The following is a 23,874-nucleotide window of genomic DNA, read 5'->3' as shown; positions in this document are numbered from 1 at the left end:
AATCAGTGAATATAGTGGAAAAATAAGCTGTGGTTTAGCATCTGAATCAGGGCTAGTTTATTCACAAGATGGTTGTTTTCTGTTGCAGTGATTTGAGGATATGGTACATGTGGACATGCAAAGCCTAACTGGCAGTTTATGCTTAGTGCTGTTACCCTTACGAATGGTCCGGCTTTACATGCATTTCAGTGTTAATGCAGGACCACAGATATTTCCAGAAAACAGAGGGAGAGAGTGTTGCATCAGTTAGAAAAGATGAGACATTCTGTGGAGGAAGAGAAAAACCTAAGCAATCGCTTTGCTTCCTGTTTCAACTTCTTCTTTTGTGTCATCAGAGTCAAGCACGCCTCAAGCATCACTATAAATGCTTTTGTGGTGGTTTTAAAGTCACAGTGCTTGCGGCCAGTGACTAGTGCGGCAAGCATAACGCAATACAGAACAGGCATCAGTTATATAAGAAGTCAGGAAGAGCTTGAAAAGAGGCATCTATAGCAGAGGTGGGTTGCAAAGCAGATTGCAGGGCAGCAGCAACTTAAAAAGGAAATAAAACTGCATGCTGCATGTAAGATTTGCTGCATGTGGGGAGGTTTATCAGCTGAGCCCTCGATGCTTTCGGATAGGGTTATCAAACATAAGGCCCGGGGCCCAGAATTGTTCCGGCAAAGACTCTAATCCAAACCACTAGATGGTACTGGAAAATGTGAATGAGCGCATAAAGTTTGGACTTCAAACTACAGAAGAAGATTAGGGCCACTGGGGGGAAAAAAAGTGGGCACGTCTTTTTTTTTTCTTCTTTTCCTGAATTCTGAGAAAAAAGTCAGAATTCTGACTTTTTTCTCAGATTTTTTTTCCAGTGGCGCTAATCCTCTTCCGTATCAAACTGTATTTTCATACATTTTACAAAATTTTTACTGATGGCTGAAGACCTACCTCATTGCTATTCATACTATACAGAAGTAATTAAGTAATAAATAAAAGTCATCTAAAAGTTTCTGTTTGTTTGGGTGTTTTTACAGTATGTGGACAGTGAAAACATTGTTTTTAAAGCAGCATTTCTTTATCATTTAGAAAAACTGAGATTTATTGTTAAAATTGCTCTTTTTGTATTAAAATGTCTCAGGAAATAAATACATAGTTAAAATTTAGACTGGAAGAAAGGCGAGTTTCTTTGGTTCGGCCAACTTAAGATCAAAGCGGGCTGTATATGTGGCCCACAATGTAAAATGAGTTTGACATCCTTACTGTAGGAGGTCAAATCACCACCTGTTTATATATCAGCCTCCTGTAGCCGTAATAACTTGTATTACACTGTTGTCTGTAGACCCAAAGTGGCTGTCCACCAACCTGGGGATCCTCACCTGCATCGAGTGCTCTGGCATCCACCGAGAGATGGGAGTCCACATTTCCCGCATCCAGTCCATGGAGCTCGACAAGTTAGGAACCTCAGAACTCTTGGTGAGTCAGACGAACGGCCTGTCGAGGGAACTGATCTTATTTTCGAGGCACACCCGTCACTGTTTTCACCTGAAATATGAGGAATCATGAAAGAGTATTGTGAAGACAGGATGGAGCCAATTTTAATCTGTAAAGCTGCAGGGATACATCATGTGTCTTTCTTTGGTTGCTGATGTTTCCTTTCTTTCTCCCACAGCTGGCCAAGAATGTAGGGAACAGTAGCTTCAATGAGATCATGGAGGGAAACCTCCCCTCCCCATCACCAAAGCCCACTCCCTCCAGTGACATGTAAGTTTTATATATAAACAAATCTTTATCTCTCAACTCAACTCTCTAACTTTTTGTTTGACATTTTGTCCACAGGACAGTGAGGAAGGAGTTCATCAACGCCAAGTATGTGGACCACAAGTACGCGAGGAAGACGTGCACGTCTGCGGCAGCTAAAATGATCGAGTTGTTTGAGGCAGTTCAGTCCAGGGACCTGCTGGCACTTATTCAGGTCTATGCGGAGGGGGTGGAGCTTATGGAGCCGCTTCCAGAGGCAGGACCGGTGAGTCAAAGAGACATCTAAAGGTCTGATTTATCCAAAGTTAAAAACACGATAAGATAATTTTGTTTCAAACATTTTTTTTATGGTGTCGAAATCAATGTCAGTAGAGGTGAATCAAAAAATAAACATTAGTGCTTTTAAAGACTGACAGTGTTAGATTTGTCCAACAGTTTTCTTAGTCTTATAGATAGATAGAACTTTATTAATCCCTTGGGTAGGTTCCTCTGGGAAATTCTATAATAACTCATGTTTTTTAAGAGAGATGTTTCCACTGTCGAAACTTTTTAGTTATTTGTTTAACTTGAAGGAAATCTCTCTTTTATTGTGTGTCCACAGCTTAGGAACTGTAGACTATCAAAGCTTGCAGAAACCTAAATTATAGGACTTTTTATAGGTCCTAAAGGGCAGAAGAGAAACTTTTTATTGGCAAAAATGTACAGTGATTGGTCCAAGTCTGGATTGTTGTAGCTCTGGTGTACACAACGTAGTGTTAAAGAAAAGGCTCTAAAAGTGGAACATAGCCCAGAAAATGGATCAACAATGAAGTCCAGGCTTTATTAACTATATGTTATGGAAGAAATGCACCATTTTCACTCTTGTAGGCAAAATGGAATAATTTTCATTTCATTTCCCTTCAACTTGCTGCCTAGGACATCTCCCCAAAGTGATGCAATGCGGAAATAAAATGGAGAAGCGTAATCTTGTGATTATGAGAGAGTAAAACACCACATCTGCTTTGTAATAGCACTACACATAAAATTGCACGCCTAAAACAATTTGCCGAAGATCATAAAATTGTGCCTTAAAAAGTGCATCTTTACAGATGGGGACTATTTATGCCAATAAAGCAAAACATTATATCCAACTCTGACGACACCTCGCTTCTCTGTAGCCAGCTACAGATCACACTGTCAGGTAACTCTAAGCCAAAATCAGCCACAGGGTTAAAAGTTTAAAAGGCCAGTAGAGGGTCATACAGCGAAATCACAAATAATCAAGAAAAAAAGCACATGAATGAACCCTATATGGAAATGGGCAGTAATTAAACCATTAAATGGCTTGAGGAGCTCAAATGAATTCAAACATGAACACTTGAAGCCAGAGCTGTCGCTTCTCCTGACAGGACTTAGAAGAAAATATGGAAAAACATGCCTGGAATCCGGGCTGCATCATAACACGTGCAGACTGCGACGCTCAGAAGCCGCCCGGTCAGTGCTCTGTGCGTGTTCCTGCAGTGGTTTCATCCTCATGTGAGGTTTCTTCCCAGCAACACCGCCGCTGCTGACACGTTCCTGCCAGCTGGTGAATTATTTGGCAGTTAGAAATGGGTGTAACAGTTGGAAAATTCTGAGTCATCCTGGTTAACTTCTCCAGCAGGTGGTGATAGCCAGCAAACCTCCACCACATTGCAGGGCATCATGTGTTTTGAGTCCACATATATTTAGATGGCGACATCTGTAGCGGCTCAGTTCATGCGTCTGTTTTTTATTTTGTGGTTCGGCTTGTTTTGGTTTTTTCCCCCTCTCGCTTTTGTTCTCTGCCTTTTTGCTGTTTTTAGGCAAAAATGAAAGTTGAATAACAAGCAGTGTCTGGTGAGGATACAGTACCGTGAACAACATGCGTGATAAGACTTAATCTGACGTAAATGGGTCAAGGTTTTATAACCCGAACACGGTCGTTCCCTAATGAAAAATTAAGTGCACAAGGCTGCAGAGGAATAAAAGAGGATATCGTCTGGTGACGGAGAGTGGGGGGTGGTGCTGCTGAACGCGCTGTGAAGTCTGACTCACCGATATCTGATCTGCTGCTGTCAGTGCATCCGAAGGGGCTGCACCGTGACTTCCCACCCCCAACTCAAAACACAGACAGCGTGACAGCAGTGCGTGATTAAATCTGACCCCCTCTCAGATGCCAACAGATCCACTAAATGTAAGCGTTAGCTCCATATGTTTCGCCTTTACCTCCATCTTTAATGCTGAATCTAAAACACCACCACCTAGATCCAGCTTTGATGCTGCAAGGCAGATGAAATAAAAGCAAGAGACTCCCAGAAATAGACAAAAGCCGGCATCAGGCCTGCAGAAGTATTATTTTTAGGAGCCATTTTGTTTACTGCAGCTTGTTTAAATGCTGAAAGAGTCGCAGACAGAGAGAGAATACAGAATGGATGCTGCCCAAGATCGCCCCACTGAGTCTTTGCTGTGTTTGATGGCCCCCTGCAGGAAGCTGGAGAGACTGCACTGCATTACTCTGTACGGACTGCTGACCAGACCTCCCTGCACTTGGTGGACTTCCTCGTGCAGAACAGGTACATTTTGTTTTTTTAAAGAGCTGCTAAACCTTTTAGAAAATGCAGCTGCGTGCATTCAGCTTGGCTCAGGAGGTGTGCAAAGAGCTGTTCAACTTTCATAAAAACACACGCGAGTACTTTGGAGTAAAATTGTGTATAAAACAGCACAGCTTGGTGTAAACACTCTGTATTAAATTTGATCCGTCTGTCTGCTGCGAGTCACTTTCTGTGCTCTGGTCTAATAAAGCAGTGCAGAGGAAAAGCTTCACGCGGCACAGCTCAGCTCAGATTCCCACAAGGCAAACAGAAATGGGTCAAGCACTTGTTCTCTGCCTTAATTTATTCCTCTCCTTTCAATTGTTTACCCACCACTGCTCCAACTGCACATAGTCTCCACTGCTGAACTGAGACCCCCTCATTAATTAAACCCATGTCTAGGCCTTGTCTTTTAATATTTTTTTTGTTGCCTTCATGGGAATTGCAGGAGATCTAAAGATTGCTACTGCGCCATTAGCTGTAGTTTGTAGTTTTTCTTGAATGATTTAATGTCTCACCTCTTCTCAAGACGTCTAATGTGCTGTTTCCAATCCTCTTCTTTCATGCTAAACCTCAAAATCCTGAGCAATAACATATTAACCTAAAGCTGCAGGACTGTGGAAAACACCCTCAGGCATGTGACCTCACTGCGCGAGTCTTGTTTTTTTTGTTTTTTTCCTAACTCAGCGGTAACCTGGATAAGCAGACGGAGTGGGGGAACACCGCCCTGCATTACTGCTGCATGTACGAAAAGCCAGAGTGCCTCAAGTTACTCCTGAGGGGCAAGCCTGCCACCGACATCAGTGAGTCACACGCCGAGCTTCGTCCTCCAGTTAATGTCATCACCTATTAGACTCCTAACTGTTGATTGTCCATCCTCGCCCTTTCAGCCAATCAGAACGGAGAGACGGCGCTGGATGTTGCCAGGCGACTGAGGAACACTCAGTGTGAGGAGGCAGTAAGTATAGGACCGACCAGCTGGACATCTTAGTAGATCATTAAAGGCCCAGAAACATTACACAAACCCCCCGTCCTCCCCCCAAACATACACACAGCCACATAAAGGGTGTTCATCAGTTACCGGGCAGTTTAGTGAGAACACTAGATGGCAGTCAGAGGTCTCTCCAGCCGCGGGCGGTAGCAGCAGCAGAGTGGAAGTAATGGTTGATATATGTTTGTTATTAACAGTCATATGAGCAAAGAAGACAGAAAAACACTTTAAATGCTGTTTGGAATCTCTGAAAAATAAACACAGTTGGACAAATCTTTTATTGTTACAGGAAAATGTGCCTATAACAACATTTTATTTTACATATTAACTAGATTTGTGCTTAAATTATATCTGTGATTAAGATTATTGGCTATTAGCTCGAGCACATATAGACTATCTAAGTTATTGCACTTTGTGTCACACATAAGTCCTTTTGTCCTCAGATGTAATTAGTGGTAAGCCAAGGGGACTTCAGTCTATTTCACCCGCACCTTTCCCGACAGGTAGACAGTATAAAAGGTGAAATCATCCTCTGTACTGACATCAAATCATTAATTTAGAGCCAGATAGTGTGCAGCATGTGTGTATTTTACTAGTGTGTGCCCATGCTGCAGTGTTATTTGGTCTATTTGTGGATTTGGTAAGCTGATATTTTTAATCACATTGAGAAAAGTAAAAAAAAAAAGAAGTATGGAGTTATGTTGTTTATATGAATAAACATAAATATTGGACTCGCTGTGTGATCATACACAACAAAGTGTATTTACCTCTGTGTATGATTAAGGGACCATGACCACTTATCATCCAGACACTGCCCACCGCCATATGAAGTATATAATGACAAACTGGCATGCAACACTTTGTCTGAATATGCACCCATGCAGTAGAAAGAGATTTCGTACGTTAGCTTTCTTTACAAATGTGCTTGCACATTTTCACAAGTCTGTAACATCCTGGAAAAAAGCTGATTTGAACTCTCATCTCCACACCTTCACAGCACATTTATAGTCAGCTGTTGATTTGACATTAAACTTGTAAATACAGTGAACTTCACTTCATAGGCTGAGTATTGATAGTGTAGATGTCACAGTTTGCAGATATGAAAAATTATATTTTTTCTCTAAATAAAATGTTTTGTTGTGAAATTAATCTGATGCGATGCTTTTATGAGGTGTTGCAGGTGCTTAAACATTACAAATGGGTCATTTTTGCCTGTTGCTAGGTGGTTGCTAGGCAAAATGATGACATCATGAGAACCTGCAGGGGTCTAAGATATATCTGTGTGCCAGTTTTAGTTGCTCCCAATCATGTAGCAGGAATTTACAAGCAAACAGAGATTTTCTGTGTTATTTCAGGTCTGGTGCCTCAACAAAGAAGATAATTTTTATTCCAGTTATTTGTAAAAATAAATGAAAGACTGAAAAATAAATAAAAATTAAAAAAATAGAAACTATTATCTAAAAAAAATAATGTTGAAGTGTTACTTTAGCTACGTTTTTTTCCTCAGTTTGATAAATTTGTTTAGCAGTTGTGTTGCAGTTTCATATTTCTGTGCCTTATTTTACATTTAAACAATTTTCAAAATCCCTCATCATATCTATTCCTCACATTTACCCCTTTTACAAATAAATTCACTTCAATATTTTTCCTGCCCCCTCCTTTTTTAACATACCTTCTCCCCCTGAGTTAATACCGTATATCTGTAATATCTCCATCTCTATACAACCTCCAGATGTTCATGTTTGTGTCCTGTGCATCATCAGTGGCTGCAGAGAGCAGTTAAATCTCCCAAGTCTCAGGGTTTGTTTTTAGTTTAACGATGTGCCAGTTTGTTTTTTTTCTCGACTGTGTAATGAACGGAGGGGAAACGAGACATGAGAAGTAAATAATAAAGCCAAATCAGTGACTGTTAGGATAATGGATGTTATTGACTAGGTGGGCAAAGCTGTGGATGATTATTGAAGGTACACGTGTTGGGAAGACAGTGAGAAAAGTAAATAAAAAAATTAAAATCTTTAAAATCTTACTGTTTGAGAAGAAAAAGAAATAATAATAATAATAATACACTTTTTAAAAACTGCTGTTGTTGTTTGTGTTGCGTTCACAAACTGGATAATTTCTGCTGTCTAGAAAAGAATGATGACTGATGCTTAGCACTCACTGTGGCTCTGACTCAGTCTAACCTGTGACATTAGTCTCTTTATGCTGCCTCATTATTTCTTATTGCGCTGCTTCTTCTTCCCATTCATAGTTTTTTTTGGGGCTTTAATTAGCAGCCAGTTTTGATCCACCTTCTCTGTCTCGTAGCCGTAATGATCTGTTTGCGTAGAGCTGCGGTTTGCGTTAACGGATTTGTTTCTGTGTGTCAGCTCGTGCAGGCCGCAGAGGGGAAGTTCAACCCGCACATCCATGTGGAGTACGAGTGGAGCCTCCGACTGGAGGAGATGGACGAGAGCGACGACGACCTCGACGATAAGGTCTGAGCACGACGCCGAATTTAACAAGGAATCTGGTTATGAGTGAGGCTGAAGGTCAGATATGACTGTTCAGATTTCCTCTGCAGCCCACTGGCTGTTTGGCTTTGTGCTTTATTGTTGTTGTTGTCGCCTCCACATCACCAAAAAAAGAACTTCCCCATAGATTCATATGTGTAGAGCACAGCTGTGAAGCTCATTTTAGCACATACGTGGTCACATGCAGATAAATTTGGCCTTAAATGAGCCAGACTGATGATAATCTATGAAGAAAACATTTTTTTAGGGTTAAGAAGTCTAAGTACGTTCTGAAAATGTCCACATTTCTGGATTTCAAAAACTGAAAGAAAAAACAAACTAATTAAGGATGACTAATGTTTCAATATTTGGCCAACCTAAGGTCATTACACAGATATGTCATTCTAGTAAATCAGCATGGCTGGGTACCGTTCAGCCTAAGAAATTAATCTGTAAACTTTCCTAATATAAAAAAACTGCAATTTTCTCTTAATTCGAAGAAAATGTTCTATTTTTCCTGTTGAATAAAATATGAAATTGTCCACTGATTAATTTATGTTGAAAACCCACCTAAATCTGTGTGTTTTTGATGGTTTCTAGTATTTATCTTTGTGTAGTTTGAAAAAGCATTCACCAGTTCAGATCAGACTCTTTAATGACCCGGTTCTGGTCCCCAGGCCCTATGTTTGACACAAGGTTAATATAATTAGCTAAAACTAAACAAAAAACTACAAATAGATGTGGAAAAAACAGTTTAGCTAACTTAATAAAAATAAAAAGCAGAATTTTAGAAAAAATAAAAGCTAAACGAAATGGTTTTGTGAAACCGGGAAAACAAAATTTTTATTATTTGTTAGTTTTGTTAAAAAACTGTAATATAATTTGCCTGATGAGGTTTGATAGACGTGGTTGAGACTGTCAACAAGATTTGAAAAGGTTCTGCGTTTTTGTTGTGCTGAGCACAGAAACTCATTCAAACAAAACTAAAACTAATAATTTCCACGCAATAAAAACTACTTAGAAAATACACTATTAGAATAAATCTGTTTGACACCCTGATGTAGAGGCTGAAGTTAACGGTGGATGCAGATGCGTCTTTAGAGTAGGTTAAATGCACCGTGGCGTAATGCGGCATGAGTCAGGAAAACGGTTTAATGTTGTAGAAAAAAAAAAGATAACTGAAGATTTGTAAGACTATAAAAATAGGGAAATAAGACGAGCTTAAGGAAATGAGACGGAGTGTAGTAATGCTGTGTCATTTGTAGGTCAGAACAAGCAGATGTCGGGCTTTCTTCGACAGGCTTTTACGCTTTAAGCAACAGCAGGTTAGATGTAAGCTGCAAACTACTCCAGAACCATACTCATCAAACTACTCTACTAGGGCTGTTCGATATAACGATATATATCGGATGATGATATAAAAATGTCTATCGTTTCATTTTACGCTATCGTTTGTTTCGTGGTGTCGCGAAATAAACTGTTTACGGCAATATTTTTTCATCGTTTTGATGGTCACTGTTCTCTCAAGTTCTCTCTTTCTCTTATATTTAATATAACCACACTACCGCCTGTTTTTATGCGTTGTGGTTAGCAACAACGACGGTAACAGCATCGCGTGTCCGCTTGTTTATGTTACACATAAACCTTTCACAATAAAGCTCAAGATCCTGTTGAGGCTTTTCAAAATAAACTGAATCATGTGAAAGAGCAGATTGTTTACGGATGAGAATTAAAAAAGAGCCGCCAGGTGCTAAAAAAATAAACCTTAGACTCAAACGTTAGAACAGGCTTTTCCCCGCAGCACGCCATGTAATAAATACTCACAAAGAAAACGGCGGCCGTTACAACTTATGTCTAAAAATGTATAGTTTCATACATGGGTTAAAACACTCGCCTCCAGCTACATGACGTGCAGCTGGAAACACTTCCCGCAAATCGAACTGCCCGAGATTCACAGAATTTACAGAAAATGTTACATTTTTGTGATTTATATCGTTATCAGACGATACAATTCTTATATCGGGATATGAGATTTTGGTCATATCGCACAGCCCTATGCTCTACATAAAAGCTACGTTTGCGTCGGTGATAAGCTGATATCAGCTCATAGTTCTGGCTGAGCAACATCATCTGTCAGGCTCTGCAAAGGATACCAAATGTTGTAGACTTGAGGCATTATTTTAACACTTCCGTTTGCAAGCCTGCATAGAAAAGTGACTGAAGTAGTTCATAGTGACTAAAAACCTTCTCAAAGCAATAGTTATTTGTCATCTCTGTCTTAAAAGCATTTCAAAATAAAGTGTAAAAGCTCCCTTGAACATTGCCAAGAATAATACTAGAGGTTCAGTATTACTGATGCCATGTATATTTTAGTCATCTTAAAGCACAAATGTGTAATTTTTTTGTCGCAGCATCAGTTCTGTAGTATTACAGAGGAATTTTGTGATTGGTAAGTGGTTAGCCAGTGAGTATATTCTGTATAATCCTCCTTTATGACTCTTAGAATTATTTACAGTTTACAAAAAACATATTTTAATAATTATAACCTGAAACTAGCAGGTGAGCTCATAAAATCATCATGGAAATGTTTGCAAATGAGCTGAGGGGCTTTTTACCAAAAATCTAGACGTCTGCTTGTAAACAGAGGAGTCTCCACCTGCTTGGCCACGGTAAAGAATGCAGGTTTGGGGCATTTCTGCATTGGCTGAAAGCTGCATCGATCTTTTATCATGTCTATGCTCAGGTTACAGTGACTGATGTCAGCTCGGTCTCATCTGTCATGTGTCCTTCTGCAGCCCAGTCCCATCAAGAAGGACCGCTCCCCAAGGCCTCAGAGCTTCTGCCACTCCTCCAGCCTCTCACCCCACGACAAGCTCTCCCTGCCGGGCTTCATCAGCCAGAGGGACAAGCAGCAGCGTCTCTCCTACAGCGCCTTTACTAACCAGATGTACAGCGCCTCCACCGACCTCAGCTCCTCCCCGGTGGCCGACGGGCCGCCGCTGCCACCCAGGAACCAGGGCAAAGGTCAGACCTAGCTGCTCCGAGCGGCTTTGAGCCTGCATCGGTTTTCCGACCGCATTCAGTTTTATCAGGCTCTAGCTCCAATAAATTCAGGAGGTCACATTCTGCTAATATCTCCTTTTGCAAATGTCAGCCTGTGATGCAAATGGTCTAAAGGTTGTATGCATGCTCTGCTGTGGCTGATAACTGTGGAGGAAAGATGGCCTGTGGAAATGACTTTATTATGTCTGTTAATGTTTGATTATTTGCAGTCAGGATAAGGTTTGTGGGAATGCTTTGTAAATTACTTTAATGGAAAGTTCCTTCTTTGTGCTGTCAGTCAGTTTCCACACCCTGCAGTGGTATGCAATTTGTCAGCACACAGATCAGAGGGCGGGAAGCGGGTGTCATTAAGATTGCTTACACTGTAAACGTTCAGGAAAACACGGCTGTAGCAGAGGGCAAGGTGGCAAAGGAGGATACGCACTTACTTAATCGTTAGCCTGGGCAAAGTATCCACAGAGTATACTGTGGGCGTGCTGTCTCTGCAATATTGGAATTAAAAATAACACTCCTCCCCCTGTGGACCTGTACTAGCTTTCTCTGAAAACACTGCATAAGCTTAACTCTGCCAGCATCCATCTTAACAGTCATTTAATCCATCGCATAGCATTCAAATCTTATTTTTCCTAAAGCAGAGGGGTGTGAAATTTCACTTGTTTCCAGCTCAAATTAACCTGTTTCTGGTGACCCTTGGCTAAGCCTGCTTTCCACAGTAGCACAACAAGCACCCAGTGTGTAAAAAGGAGAGAAATTATTACATAAAAATGTGAGACGTTGAATCAAACTGTGAATTCTTTTTAATACTATGGATACTAAATTTCACACAGAAGTAGATTACAGTAGGCCTTGCTTCTCCAGCCAACACATCTTAACAGGAATTATGCAAATTTTCAGGCCCCTGAACTCATTAGTTTCTTTAAAATGAAATAAATTAAAGGAAAACGGAGTTTTATCTTCTAGCATCAGTTTTTAAAGGGCAATTTTAAAACCCCATCATCTGGAAGACTACTTGAACTAAGACCTTAATTTTATTATTTTATTTTTTTTTAGATATCTCTACGGTGGCTCAAAAAAAAAAGCTCACGTTAACACAGTGTGAAGGATGAATTCCCTAAAATGTTTGGACGTCTGATCTCTGACAGCAGAGATGGAAACTAGAGTTCTCTCTCATTTTCACAATATGACTTTTTGAAGTACTCAAAAGTCATTCACCCACACAGCTCAGTTAGAGGATGTGATGTAACGCCTCTCTCCCGTACAGCAGCCACAGTCTTTGGCTGTTATACATAACTATGAGCATATCACAGATCTAAATATTTTAGGGAGTTCAAGCAGTGCTTGTTATTGGTTTAGTAGCTAATAGCTAATGCAGCTTTATATTAGGTATGTTTGCTCCCTTTGCTTGAGAGTACAGATGAGCGTACTAAGCTATACAAACACAATTTTTCCATTCGTATTCATTTTAGCATTTTTTTTCTCACATTTTTATCTTTGGAAAAGCGATGACAAATGCTCGTAGGTACCAAGTATCTTCCTCTCTTCCTCTTCCCCTCTGCGATCTGATATTTCTGTCAGTGTTGTCCCCAAAACATCATAATCAGAACTGAACGGTCGTGCTTTTGTAATGTCAGAGCGTTACGCCTGAGAAAAAGTTCCTGCGCACGGGGAAATGTTGTTTTTGAAACCATAATCTTTGCTTAAACCCAGCTGAACTGTGTCCATTATGTCTAAAAAACAGAAGATTAATAATTCCACATTTACTTTTGGTTTCCTGTTGGTCACAAATCCCAGTGTCACGGGTGAAAGTCCACCATAACCTTATCTATAATTCGCCTTTACCGCTTCAGCCACGTTGTAGTATTTTTATCCTTGATCGTCACAATATGATTGGTCAGTCGGTCCAGTGTTTATGTTGCTTAAGGGACAACACCAGCGGCTGTGTCAGAGACGTCTTCTCATGTGAACTGTGCATTGATCTTTTTAGTTCCTGTCCTACTAAATGTCCCTGAAGAATGAGCATTAATATTTATCACAGGTTCAGCTACCTGTAAATAACCAAAACGGCACTGGAAACAAGTCATTTTATGCAAAAATAAGATTAAGAGGGAAAACGTCATAGATGCATTGAGAATATCACGCTAACCCTTCATTGGCGGCGCTCTCTCTTTCTCCCTCTCTCTCAGTGGGTGCTGAAGAGTTGGCTCCCCGGGGGCCGGCTTCACACCGTTTCTCCTCTTTTTTTTCTTCTTCTTTTTTTTGCTTTGCTTGCCACTGATAAGATTTCATCTTGTTATTTTACAGCGTGTGGGAGCAGCTCTTTTATAAGACTGACATACTGTAGATTCTCTCCCACACTCCTCATCTCGCTCTGTTTTCTTTCTCTTTTTTGTTTCTCTATTCTTTCAGCTCCACACTTGGCATTCCTTGGCTCTCATTCGCACTACGCCACACTGGCTGGCACTCGACCATACATCAGTGAATATCCTGGTTTTATGTTCTCCCTCCTTACTCGGCTGTGTGCCCCACATACAGTTATCCCTCAGTTGTTTCTTCCTTTTACAGCTCACTTTTACGGGGTGGTGGCATTTATTTAAGTGAATAACGGCACCACATAGGCAAGCTTTTAATTATTTATTGCCTATGTGATTTTTTTAAATTATATTTTCCCACCATCCATGGGCTGTAAACTCCTAACCACAGCTGATTCCTCTCTGGCTGAGCTCTCTATTAGCTGCTTTCACTCTACTCTTCTCTGTACTGGTGACCAGTGACTGCTTTGGAGTCCCAGTAGAAAAAGGCAGGCGTATTTAAAAAATAAAAGTCCCCGTCCAGACACTCCTGTGTGTATTTATATGTTCAAACAAGATTGTTTTACTTGCATTAACTTGTCTCCTCCTCATAATCCTCTCCTTTACCTGTTTTTTTTTTTTTTATTTGTTTATCTTTTCGGTGGGCTTCATCACCTCATGTGTCTTATGTATCGCTCCTCCAGCTCCTCCCCCATCCGGCCCTCCCTCTTCACTCACACCAGGAGGCAGCTCCACCCTGTCCAAGAAGAGACCGCCGCCCCCCCCTCCTGGACACAAACGCACCCTGTCCGACCCACCCAGCCCACTCTCTCACAGTCCACACAGTAAAGGGGGCGTAACCGGGGGTGAGATGCAAGCACACGTTCTGTAACAGTAGGGCTGGTTTCACTCAGGCGTGTGGTTCCAGTCTGAAGATGGAAGATCACAGAGAAGTTTTGTTCATTCTTTAAGTTAATTTCACTTAGGAGAGGGTGAAAAACCAAATGTTAACTCTGCGTCCACTTCTAGGTTTTTCCAGAGAGTTCATACGCTCTTACCCAGAGATTCATAGGTCATGTATCCCACCGGAGGTAGACTCCATTGCATAATTACCACCTTAAAATGTGTTTTTAAAGCTAATAAGTGGACAAAGTTTAGATTTTTTTTTTTATTTTAGCTGATTTTTTTTTTAGTATTTTGACTTTTGTTTATTAAGTTCCACAAACTGTTTCTTCCATTTTTGTCTCTTATGCAGTCTGAAGAGTCATAAACAGTCCCTCTACATCCTATACATTTGTGTAGAGCTGCATTTGTCGAATAATTTGTAGTTAATATCTACTGGATGTCCAGTCCAATCCAACTTTATTTAGTAAGCACTTTTAAAAAAAACAACATAGTGCTTTCAATTTAAAAGACACCAATAGAATATAAAATACTTGTTTGTTTGTTGTTTTTGTTTTTGTTTTTTAAAGGAAAGTAAAAACCAGTAAAACATGAAAATAATAGAAATAAAATAATTCAAGTAAGTTTTATTTTATAGCACTAAATCACAACAGCAGTGACGTCAAGGCTCTTCATAGTATAAATATTATAGCATAATATTCCATTATAACTCCATAATCCGATAACCCCCTTTAAGCAAACACTTGGCGATAGTGGGGAGGAAAAACTCCCTTTTAACAGGAAGAAACCTCCAGCAGAAACAGCCTCAGAGAGTCCATCTGCCCCAACAGGCTGGGGGAGATGGGAGAACCAATTTTTTGTCACTGAAAGCATTAATCCACAAAAACTTAGCATTATAGTGTAGCAACGATGCTTCAACCACTTAGACCAGCGGTCCCCAACCTTTTTTGCGCCACGGACCGGTTTATGCCCGACAATATTTTCAAGGACCGGCCTTTAAGGTGTCGCGGATAAATACAACAAAATAAAACTAGTACCGGTACCGAAAAAAAGAAAATTTATTCATAACACACATGAAAAGACCCAGGAAAACCGAGTAAACGATAAAAACGATAACAAAATAACGCTGAAAACTGATAAAAACCCTGAAAACTATACATTTCACACCCGAGCCTCAAGTCTCGCGGCCCGGTACCAAACAACTCATGGACCGGTACCGGTCCGAGGCCCGGGGGTTGGGGACCGCTGACTTAGACTATTTAGACTCGATGTCTCCAGCTGTTTGAGTCCACATCAAAGTATAATCGTGTCTTTATCCTCTGGCGGGAAGTTTTTCAGTTTTCTGGTTTAGCCAGATGTTACCCGGGCCGAGCTGTTGTTTACAGTAGCAGATAAATTTTAAAAAGCTAACAAAAGACAGGTTTTGGTGGAGTTTAATCGATGATTCTGAAATTGTATTCCAGCAAATATGTTCAACCAAAGATCGCTAGTTACTGATTGGCCAACAGCATTTGGACTACAAATTGACTACAAATGGTACCAAAAATCTGTTCTTTTAACTACAGTCTGTATGTTTAAATATATACAGAGAACTTCCATATGGTTGCATTATGAGCCATATAATTCACGACTTTGTGAAATACATCCTCAAATCACCATTCAGAATAGCTTTAAAGTGCATATTGAGACAAATATGCTTATACAACTGTGGATTTGATTTAAAAAACAATCACATTTAACATGTGGTCATATCTTTAGGGAAATTTTTACTGTTATTGGGGCTACGTTCCCATGTCTCTCACACACGCACACTCTAAACCCAACCACTAATAAAAGGATGGTATTTAGTTGCACAACAACCCCTGTTTCCAAATAACAAGGGGCTCATGGAAAGCTCAGCCAGATGACGCCTCCCTCATTGTTTTTTTTTTTTGTTGTTTTTAACCATCACAGCATGTTGATTTATTTCCATATTTATATTAAATTAATCTCTTGGCCAGCGCTCCAATATGGTGTTAAATAATCTCGTATTGCCATCATCGATGTTAATTTCTAGGAAGCGACTCCACCCCTCCTCCGGTGACTAAGATGTCTCCTGTTTCCAACAAATTTGAAGGCATTCCTCAACAGCAAAGGTATCAGACAGAAACTGTGTGGATGTTGAAGCCTCTTCTTTGTGAAATAGTTTTGTTTTTTTCAAATATAGTTATTTCACTTCACCGAATTTTTTTTCTAGCTCTACTTCAAGCAACACAAAGTCTACACTTGGTCCAAGGGTTCTTCCCAAACTACCTCAAAAAGGTACAGACGTTTGGATATTTTATGTTTTTAGTGCAAGGAGTTGAATTAAAAAGGTATTAATGAGCCACTATGTGGTTACCTCTCCAGTGGCATTGCGTAAGATTGACACCATACACCATCCGTCTGTGGATAAGCCTAGCCTTCCTCCAGAGGTCTTCCAGAAGTCTCCGCCGCCAGCTGAAACCCCGCAGAAGGTTCCTCTGGTGGAGAGGCCTCAGCCGGGAGACCTTCCTCCAAAACCGCAGGTGTCGGAACTCCCCCCTAAACCCGGAGACCTTCCTCCGAAGCCGCAGCTCTCTGACCTCCCTCCCAAACCTCAGCTGGGTGACCTACCACCTAAACCCCAGCTCAAAGACCTCCCTCCCAAGCCTCATCTTGCAGACATCCCCCCAAAACCTGGGTCAGTCGAGTCTGCTCCCAGACCGCCCCACGGAGAGCCAACGCCAAGGCCTCAAATGCAGCCTCCACCTCCGCCTCAAACTCATCCTCAACCACAACCTCAACCGCACCCACAGCCTCAAGACTCGCCGTCACCTAATCAGCAGGCAAATATAGGGACCCCATCTCAACAGTCTGCTGAAGACACCAACGGGACCCCTGCAGGGACCCAAGAGACACCTGTGCCCCTCCCAAGGAAGATCACAACGGTATGGACTCGCATATTCTTTCTAAGGGTTCCTCAAATACAGTACTTTTTAAAAAAGAAATAACAGTGTAAACATGCACATTTTTACGTCTTTGTATATTTCCTCATATATAATATTTCAGCTATCGCGTATATAGATGTTAATCATTGCAAAAGCCCCTCCAGCATAGACTTTCTTAATGCAAACAATGTTAACACAATGCAAATAATGTTAACATCGACACACTACAAACTCCTGCATTCCTAAATGCCTGCCACTTTACAGTATATCAGGTAAACTTGCCATTGTTTTTGTCACCGTATAATCCAGACTGGACCTTATGTCTTTTTTTCAGATTGAAAAGTACAAAAGTTACAAATCTACCTTAAGAGCCTGGGTGTTTTGTCCTCTGTGTCTGAGATAATTTGTAGTTTTAGAGTATAAATGGGTTGAATTCGTTCCCAGTGGAGACTCTCATTGACTCTGCCTCTGAGTGAAGCTGCTTTTATTTAATAAACTCAGTGAAAACACTCCTACAGATCTTTTTATCTGTTGGTAAAACCCCAGAATATACATTTGCTCTGTCACTTCCTCTTTTTTGGTGCGAGATTTGTTCGATAAACAGCATATTTGAGGTTAGGCGTGTAGGCGTTTGATACAATGTGCCAGATATGGCATGGACTTAATTTACAACGCCTGCATTTACATATCCAAAGATAACTATTAGAGTTTGCATGAACATGAGATAAAATGTACAGCTGTGGCGTATTTTCCACTAAATCATCTGGATTGCACTATGCCAGTACATGACGATCGGATATAAAAGAACCACCACTTGACACCTATGCGACATGTTTTTGTAAACTGTTCCTGTCTTCAAAGGTTTGTTCAGATCTCACCAGATGCTCAGGGACATTTCAGTCTTACAACAAAAACATGGTTACTCTTAAAAAATATCTGTTTTATTGTGTTAAATGTGTCTGGACACATTGTGTTATACTAAATTTAAATACATCTCCGTTATTATTAATAAATTGACTAAATCCTGCAGGCTAGTTAATTAACACGCCTCACTACTACTTGTCATATTCCAGAGACGCCATCCCAATATGTGGAGAGTGGTCACCTTGGGTCGGCGCTGTCCCCGACACCATTAAAGTTAAAGTAAATTTAAATATAGCATCCCAGATACGAACTTCGGAGACAGACTTTTTATTACATCATCACTCCCCATTTTTTCGGTGTAACATATTTGTGGGGAGTGATGATGTCGAAGCCTAGATGCAAACTCTAAATGCGTAATGGTGCCGTTATGAATCACACAAAGCCAGAGTGGTCGGACTGAACTGGTTTTGCTGTTTGTTTCTGTCCAGGGGAAGAACAAAGCCCGGCGGGTGAAGACGATCTACGACTGCCAGGCTGACAACGATGACGAACTGACATTTGTTGAAGGAGAGGTGATTATAGTAACAGGGGAAGAGGACCAGGAGTGGTGGGTGAGTGTGGCCTAAGCGTATCTATCTCGCAGTTTAAACTAATAGAAAAAAAACAAAATCATACAATATTCCTTTCCTTTGCCTCCAGATCGGGCACATTGAAGGAGATCCGGAAAGAAAAGGAGTATTCCCCATGTCTTTTGTGCACATCCTGAGTGACTGACAGCGAGAAAGACTTGCACTACACCTCTGTCCCTAAATTGGGAGGTCCTGTAAATAGCTCTCATAACACCTCTTGTCACAAGACAAGTGTCCTAAAGAAAAAAAAAAACCAACAACACACCAAGAAGAAACCCCACGAAGGCTCATCTAGCCATGGATGCCTCATCCATGCTGTACAAAGAATGTGTGTATTCTTCCTCTACCAGTATTATCTTAACCCTATAGCACGGCTGTGACGAAGCCACTCTCAAAACCCTAGCACTTACCTTAAAGTCTATGTTTATGCTGTTACTGTGTATATATGTATGTAAATATATATATTTGTGTGTGAGTGTACATACATGTTTTATTGTACAAAACATGTACCATTGCTCTCTGCCTGTCAGATTAAGCATCAGGGTGGTAGAGTTTGAATTTTATCTGTATTGATTTTACCGGCCCTCAAATAACTATCTGCTCATATTTCTGGGAAAAGGACAAATATGAAATGGAATGTGAAATAGGTCATGTCATTGTTTGTGTCTTGCATCCCTGTTTACCACCACAATTGACTGAAGAGGCAGGAAGTCTCCCACTGACTCTTCCCGAGATGGAAGAAAGAGAAAAAAAAAAAGTCATTTAATGTACTCCTTGTTCTTGCTTGCTTTGTGTGTACTCGTATTATGGTTGTTTTACAGTATAGAAACCTGCTGCTACTGTGTGGTGGAATATCAACGCCTGTGGTTCACTGTAGGTCACTAATTTACTCCTTGTTACACTGTTCACTGTATGTATGCTCTGTGTGTGAACTCAACGCCATCTCCACAGTCCTTTGACCTTTTTTCTGTGCATGGTGTAACAATGACTGGAAATGAGTGGAGTGCTGCGTTCGACGACGCTCACCTCAGGGTTTGAAGAGCCACTATTAATATAAAGCAGGACTGCGCAAAAGGTATCCTGTTGTTAAAAGCCACTATTAATGACAAGTACGGGAAACTCCAGAGGACATCTTAGCAATAACTTGATTTTTCTGACAGGCTAGAAGTCTCACAACAACCTGTGTTCACAGTTCAGTGTCTTGTAAAAACCTCATGAGCTTGAATTTTTTTTCTTTTTAGTTTGAGTCATGTGATATCATTCTCTGTTACTGGATTCAGTCGTAGGCAGTATAAAAGACGGACGGAGATGGCCGCCGGTTTGGGACTCTGTATTTTTGAAGCTTCGGCGCTGTTTTAGTCAGTGCCATGTTGGCTTTTCAAAGCCAGAAGTTACCTTATATGGCACACTGCGTTCATATTATGTATGGGTGTGCTGAGTAACACACTAACGATAATAATACTAGAATTTAACTCTGCAAAATTGAAGGAGAAGCTTCTTGGATGGTCTCTACCACACAGCAAACTGTGATATTAGTTGAGATCTATTAAAAATGCTCTGAAAGGCACCAACAGCACAAGTGGACGAGGCCTAGCAGACAACAATTGGGATGCCTTTCGATCCATGTGGTCACACCCCTAACTTATATACCTAGATGGATGAGTTTTTAAAAAAGTTATGAAGGGGGGGAAGAAACTACCCCTGAGACCAAAAATGTTTGTGTTTTTCTACCAGGCTGTAAACATGCTTCTTAATGCTGTCAAGTTATTTTAACATGGGAGTCTACTCCCTTCTGGAGCCAGCCTCAAGTGGCCACCAGAGGAACTGCAGTTTCCCTGCTGGCTTCGTTTCAGCTCCAGCAGTTGCCCCTTGGATTTAGTACATTTCCAGGTTTACCTGTGAACCAGAGATGTCTTTTTAGACGAGGTGGACTTTAGAGAGCCGATGTATTTTCACCTGGTCCGCACCAACCTGCAGTTCTTCCCATGTTAAGGAACAAACCCATCAACCCATTGTATCATTAAAAGTGCTGTATTTAAACCTTGAGCCTGGTCTTTTATTTGGTCGCCATGTAGTTTTGAGGTTTTTATTGCTTTAAGCCAAGCATTTATTTCTAAAGTTGCTGTTGATGTTAAGCCCGAGAAATTTTTGGGACTTCTCTGGAATTTTAATTTTGGGGTTACTCAGATAAAAATTTGCAACTTGTGTAAACTCCATCTTACCATCATTTCTATATTAAAAACTTTCACTGCTAATGTTAAATTTCCATAAATATGCTGTTGCTTAGAAGCTGGTGTTTTACTAGCATAGAACTGATTGGAGTTCTCAAAGTGTATTTCAACATGCAGCATAAAGCACAGTTGCAATACAGTGGTGTATATTTGATTCAGGCTTAAACCACTTACGAGGTTTTCTGTTCAAAATTCACACCAAACCAAAAACATTTTAAGTAGCCTTAAATCTAGAGTAGAGGCTCAAGTTGTAGGGAGAGAAACACTGAAAACTTTACACCCCCATTTAGCACATTCAAGTTTCACACTAGCATTCTTTTGCCGAAGCAAGGCACAAACTACCAGTACAGGACACTAAAGTGACTCCATGTGCCACTCAAAACATAGAGTTTAGATTTCAGATGCCAGCTGTTGTAAACTTAAAAATCCAGACCATACTCATTAGAACCAATAAACTCTGCATTTGGTGCTTTACAATTTAAAAGCAGGACTTTATTACAAACTAGAGATGTTGTGCACCATGAGATGCTTAGGCTTCTTCCCCATTCAGATTTAAGCAATATTTAAAACTATCCCTGAGGAGAGTTTAGTTGAAGCTCTTTCAGATGTACATTAAGATGCCGTTGACTGTTCAACAGTAAAGACACTTAAACCAGTTCTTCTCCACACCATTTTATTTTGAGACATTCAACTTTAAACCAAAAAAAAAAAAAACTACTCTACTTCTGGGTTTATCAACACAGGAATACTATACACTTTAAAGACAACATAAGCTTTTTGTGTCACAACACAAATACATTTCATCAAATAAAACTCTTCCCATGAAGCAGCATTACCAGACCTCTGGTAAACCAAAAACTTATTTACAAACTTGAGCTTTGTGAAGTTTTGAGCCGTGGTTCTTTTCCACTGACTTGATGACTCCTACAGCGACCGTCTGCTTCAGGTCTCTCGCCGCAAAGCGACCTGTGAAGAAGAGCCAGTCAAACGAGGGCACAACCAGGAGGATTCATACACGTAGAGTTGTGTGCATGAAGAGATCTGTGCTTACCTAAAGGCGGGTATGTGAAGAAGCTCTCCACACACATGGGCTTGATGGGGACCAGTTTGACTGTGGCTGCATCTCCAGACATGAGGATCTGCGGGTGGTCCTCCAGCTTCTTGCCCGTGCGGCGGTCGAGCTTCTCCTTCAGCTCAGCGAAACGGCAGGTGACGTGGGCTGTGTGGCAGTCCAGAACTGGGGAGTAGCCCGCTTTGATCTTCCCTGGATGGTTCAGGATTATCACCTAAGACAAAAGCAAGGTTTAGCGGAAACAAACCAAAAAAGTGAGGCAATTTCTTCCTGCAGTGAACCAACCTGAGCGTCAAAGCTTTTAACATCTGAAGGAGGATCCTGCTGAGCGTTTCCAGCCACGTCCCCACGCCGCAGGTTCTTCACGGACACGTTCTTGATGTTAAAGCCAACATTGTGGCCGGGCAGAGCCGTCTCCAGCCCCTGGTGGTGCATCTCAATAGACTTGACCTCTGCAGTGAGCTTGGCAGGGGAGAACGTCAGCATCATGCCAGGCTTCAGGACACCAGTTTCAATTTTACCCACTGGCACCGTCCCAACTCCTGGAGGAGTAAGAAACACTTCAATTTCAGCATGTTTACAGATATTTTCTACTCTTAAAAACAATACTGTACTTCCTCTACTGCATTTTTCATAAATGAAGCTGTAATTGAGCTCAGACCAAGAAATCAAGCAGCGATTGACATCACCTCCAATTTTGTAGACATCCTGCAGAGGTAATCGTAGTGGCTTGTTGACTGTGCGCACAGGTGGTTGAATCGAGTCCAGGACTTCAAGCAGCGTCCTCCCATTTTTATTCCCTTCCCTTCGTCTCACCTTCCAGCCTTGAAACCACGGCATCTGTGCAGACGTCACTTTTACAGCATTGCAAGCCAACTTCTGGGGTTTTAAAGGCGAAAAAAGCCTGAAAACATCTTTACCCTTTGAGATGCGGTGATCATGTTCTCCCCAGTCCAGCCCGAAACTGGAACGAAGGGCACAGCCGTGGTGTCGTAGCCAATCTTCCTGAGGAAGCCGCTCACCCCTCGCATCACTTCCTCGAAGCGGCTCTGGCTGTAAGGTGGCTCGGTCAGGTCCATCTTGTTCACACAGACTATGATTTGTTTCACACCTAGAGTATAAGCCAGCAAGGCATGTTCTCTGGTCTGACCACTCCGAGACACGCCGGCCTCATACTCTCCTTTGGCTGCAGAGACCACCAGGAGGGCAACGTCAGCCTGAAATGATATGAGCTTTTAAAAAGGCAGCATTCATAGCAACAGATATTCAAGCATGCATGTACTTCCTACCTGTGACGTCCCAGTTATCATGTTCTTGATGAAGTCACGGTGGCCCGGAGCATCAATTACAGTCATGATGTATTTCTGGGTGTTGAACTTCAGCAGCGTGATATCGATGGTGATTCCTCGCTCCCGCTCAGCTTTCAGCTTGTCCAGCACCCAGGCAAACTTAAAGGAGCTCTTCCCCATCTGGAAGTCAAGCGGAATGAGTTTAACACTTGAAAAGTTGGAAGTTTTGCAGAAATTGTTTTTTTTGTTTTTACTCACTTCATTTGCAGCCTTCTCAAATTTCTCCAGCCTCCTTTGATCAATTCCTCCACACTTATAGACCAGGTGTCCAGTGGTGGTGGATTTCCCACTGTCAACGTGGCCGATAATCACCACGTTAACATGAGTCTTCTCTTTTCCCATGGTTGGAGGCGGCGTTGCAAAACTTAATCAAAAGAGCTGCAGAGCTTCAGAAACTGTTGTTTTCTAGCAAATGGATCTGGCCATCCTCTTTGGAGAGCCTTTATAGCCCCCAGAGGATGCATAACTGAAGACAGGTGTGCTGCTTAATCAAGCTTAATTGGGATCAGTCACACTTTGATGACAAATAAATGCTGCTTAAAGGCAAAGTGGCTTTGAAGCTTGAAGTTTAAAGAATATATTGATCTGCTTTGTGACTGTAATCTGTATTTTTGTTTAAAGTCCCAATGTTTCAGCGCAATCTTTTGATCAGCGTGCAGAAACAGACCGTTACACTCACTTCTCTCTTAGGGCCTCATCATGGATCCTCTGAT

At 41.2% G+C, this 23,874-nt stretch overlaps 2 protein-coding genes across 5 annotated transcripts in view; one reads left to right on the top strand and one right to left on the bottom strand.

The window, feature by feature from the left end:
• The window catches only part of asap1b (ArfGAP with SH3 domain, ankyrin repeat and PH domain 1b), an 83,436-nt gene extending 62,887 nt beyond the window's left edge, over positions 1 to 20,549 (top strand). Inside the window, exons 15-29 of one of the 4 annotated variants that reach the window (XM_087846226.1) lie at positions 1,322 to 1,455; positions 1,652 to 1,743; positions 1,819 to 2,005; positions 4,228 to 4,313; positions 5,019 to 5,134; positions 5,222 to 5,289; positions 7,692 to 7,799; positions 10,610 to 10,838; positions 13,284 to 13,352; positions 13,870 to 14,031; positions 16,125 to 16,203; positions 16,305 to 16,369; positions 16,457 to 17,016; positions 18,369 to 18,491; positions 18,580 to 20,549. In XM_087846226.1, the coding sequence (XP_087702352.1) occupies positions 1,322 to 1,455; positions 1,652 to 1,743; positions 1,819 to 2,005; positions 4,228 to 4,313; positions 5,019 to 5,134; positions 5,222 to 5,289; positions 7,692 to 7,799; positions 10,610 to 10,838; positions 13,284 to 13,352; positions 13,870 to 14,031; positions 16,125 to 16,203; positions 16,305 to 16,369; positions 16,457 to 17,016; positions 18,369 to 18,491; positions 18,580 to 18,654 (2,153 nt within the window). In that variant the 3' untranslated portion in view covers positions 18,655 to 20,549. The remainder of the gene's footprint in view (positions 1 to 1,321; positions 1,456 to 1,651; positions 1,744 to 1,818; positions 2,006 to 4,227; positions 4,314 to 5,018; positions 5,135 to 5,221; positions 5,290 to 7,691; positions 7,800 to 10,609; positions 10,839 to 13,283; positions 13,353 to 13,869; positions 14,032 to 16,124; positions 16,204 to 16,304; positions 16,370 to 16,456; positions 17,017 to 18,368; positions 18,492 to 18,579) is intronic. The other 3 variants (XM_087846223.1, XM_087846224.1, XM_087846225.1) reach the window with 3 other exon arrangements.
• Positions 20,550 to 21,471: 922 nt separating this feature from the next.
• Positions 21,472 to 23,607, bottom strand: eef1a1l3 (eukaryotic translation elongation factor 1 alpha 1, like 3). The gene is made up of 7 exons (XM_006794999.3): positions 23,360 to 23,607; positions 23,102 to 23,281; positions 22,733 to 23,029; positions 22,502 to 22,652; positions 22,098 to 22,354; positions 21,792 to 22,026; positions 21,472 to 21,706 (listed from the first exon to the last, which is right to left on the bottom strand). Exons 1-7 carry the CDS (start codon positions 23,501 to 23,503, stop codon positions 21,600 to 21,602), a joined length of 1,371 nt encoding a protein of 456 aa, XP_006795062.1. The 5' UTR covers positions 23,504 to 23,607; the 3' UTR covers positions 21,472 to 21,599.
• Positions 23,608 to 23,874: the final 267 nt, after the last annotated feature.

This window comes from Neolamprologus brichardi, chromosome 9 (genome assembly GCF_056152115.1).
Source record: "Neolamprologus brichardi isolate AB-2024 chromosome 9, ASM5615211v1, whole genome shotgun sequence".
NCBI lineage: Eukaryota > Metazoa > Chordata > Actinopteri > Cichliformes > Cichlidae > Neolamprologus > Neolamprologus brichardi.
The sequence above is the reverse complement of the archived record's forward strand: the minus strand, read 5'-3'. Positions and strand labels throughout refer to the sequence as shown.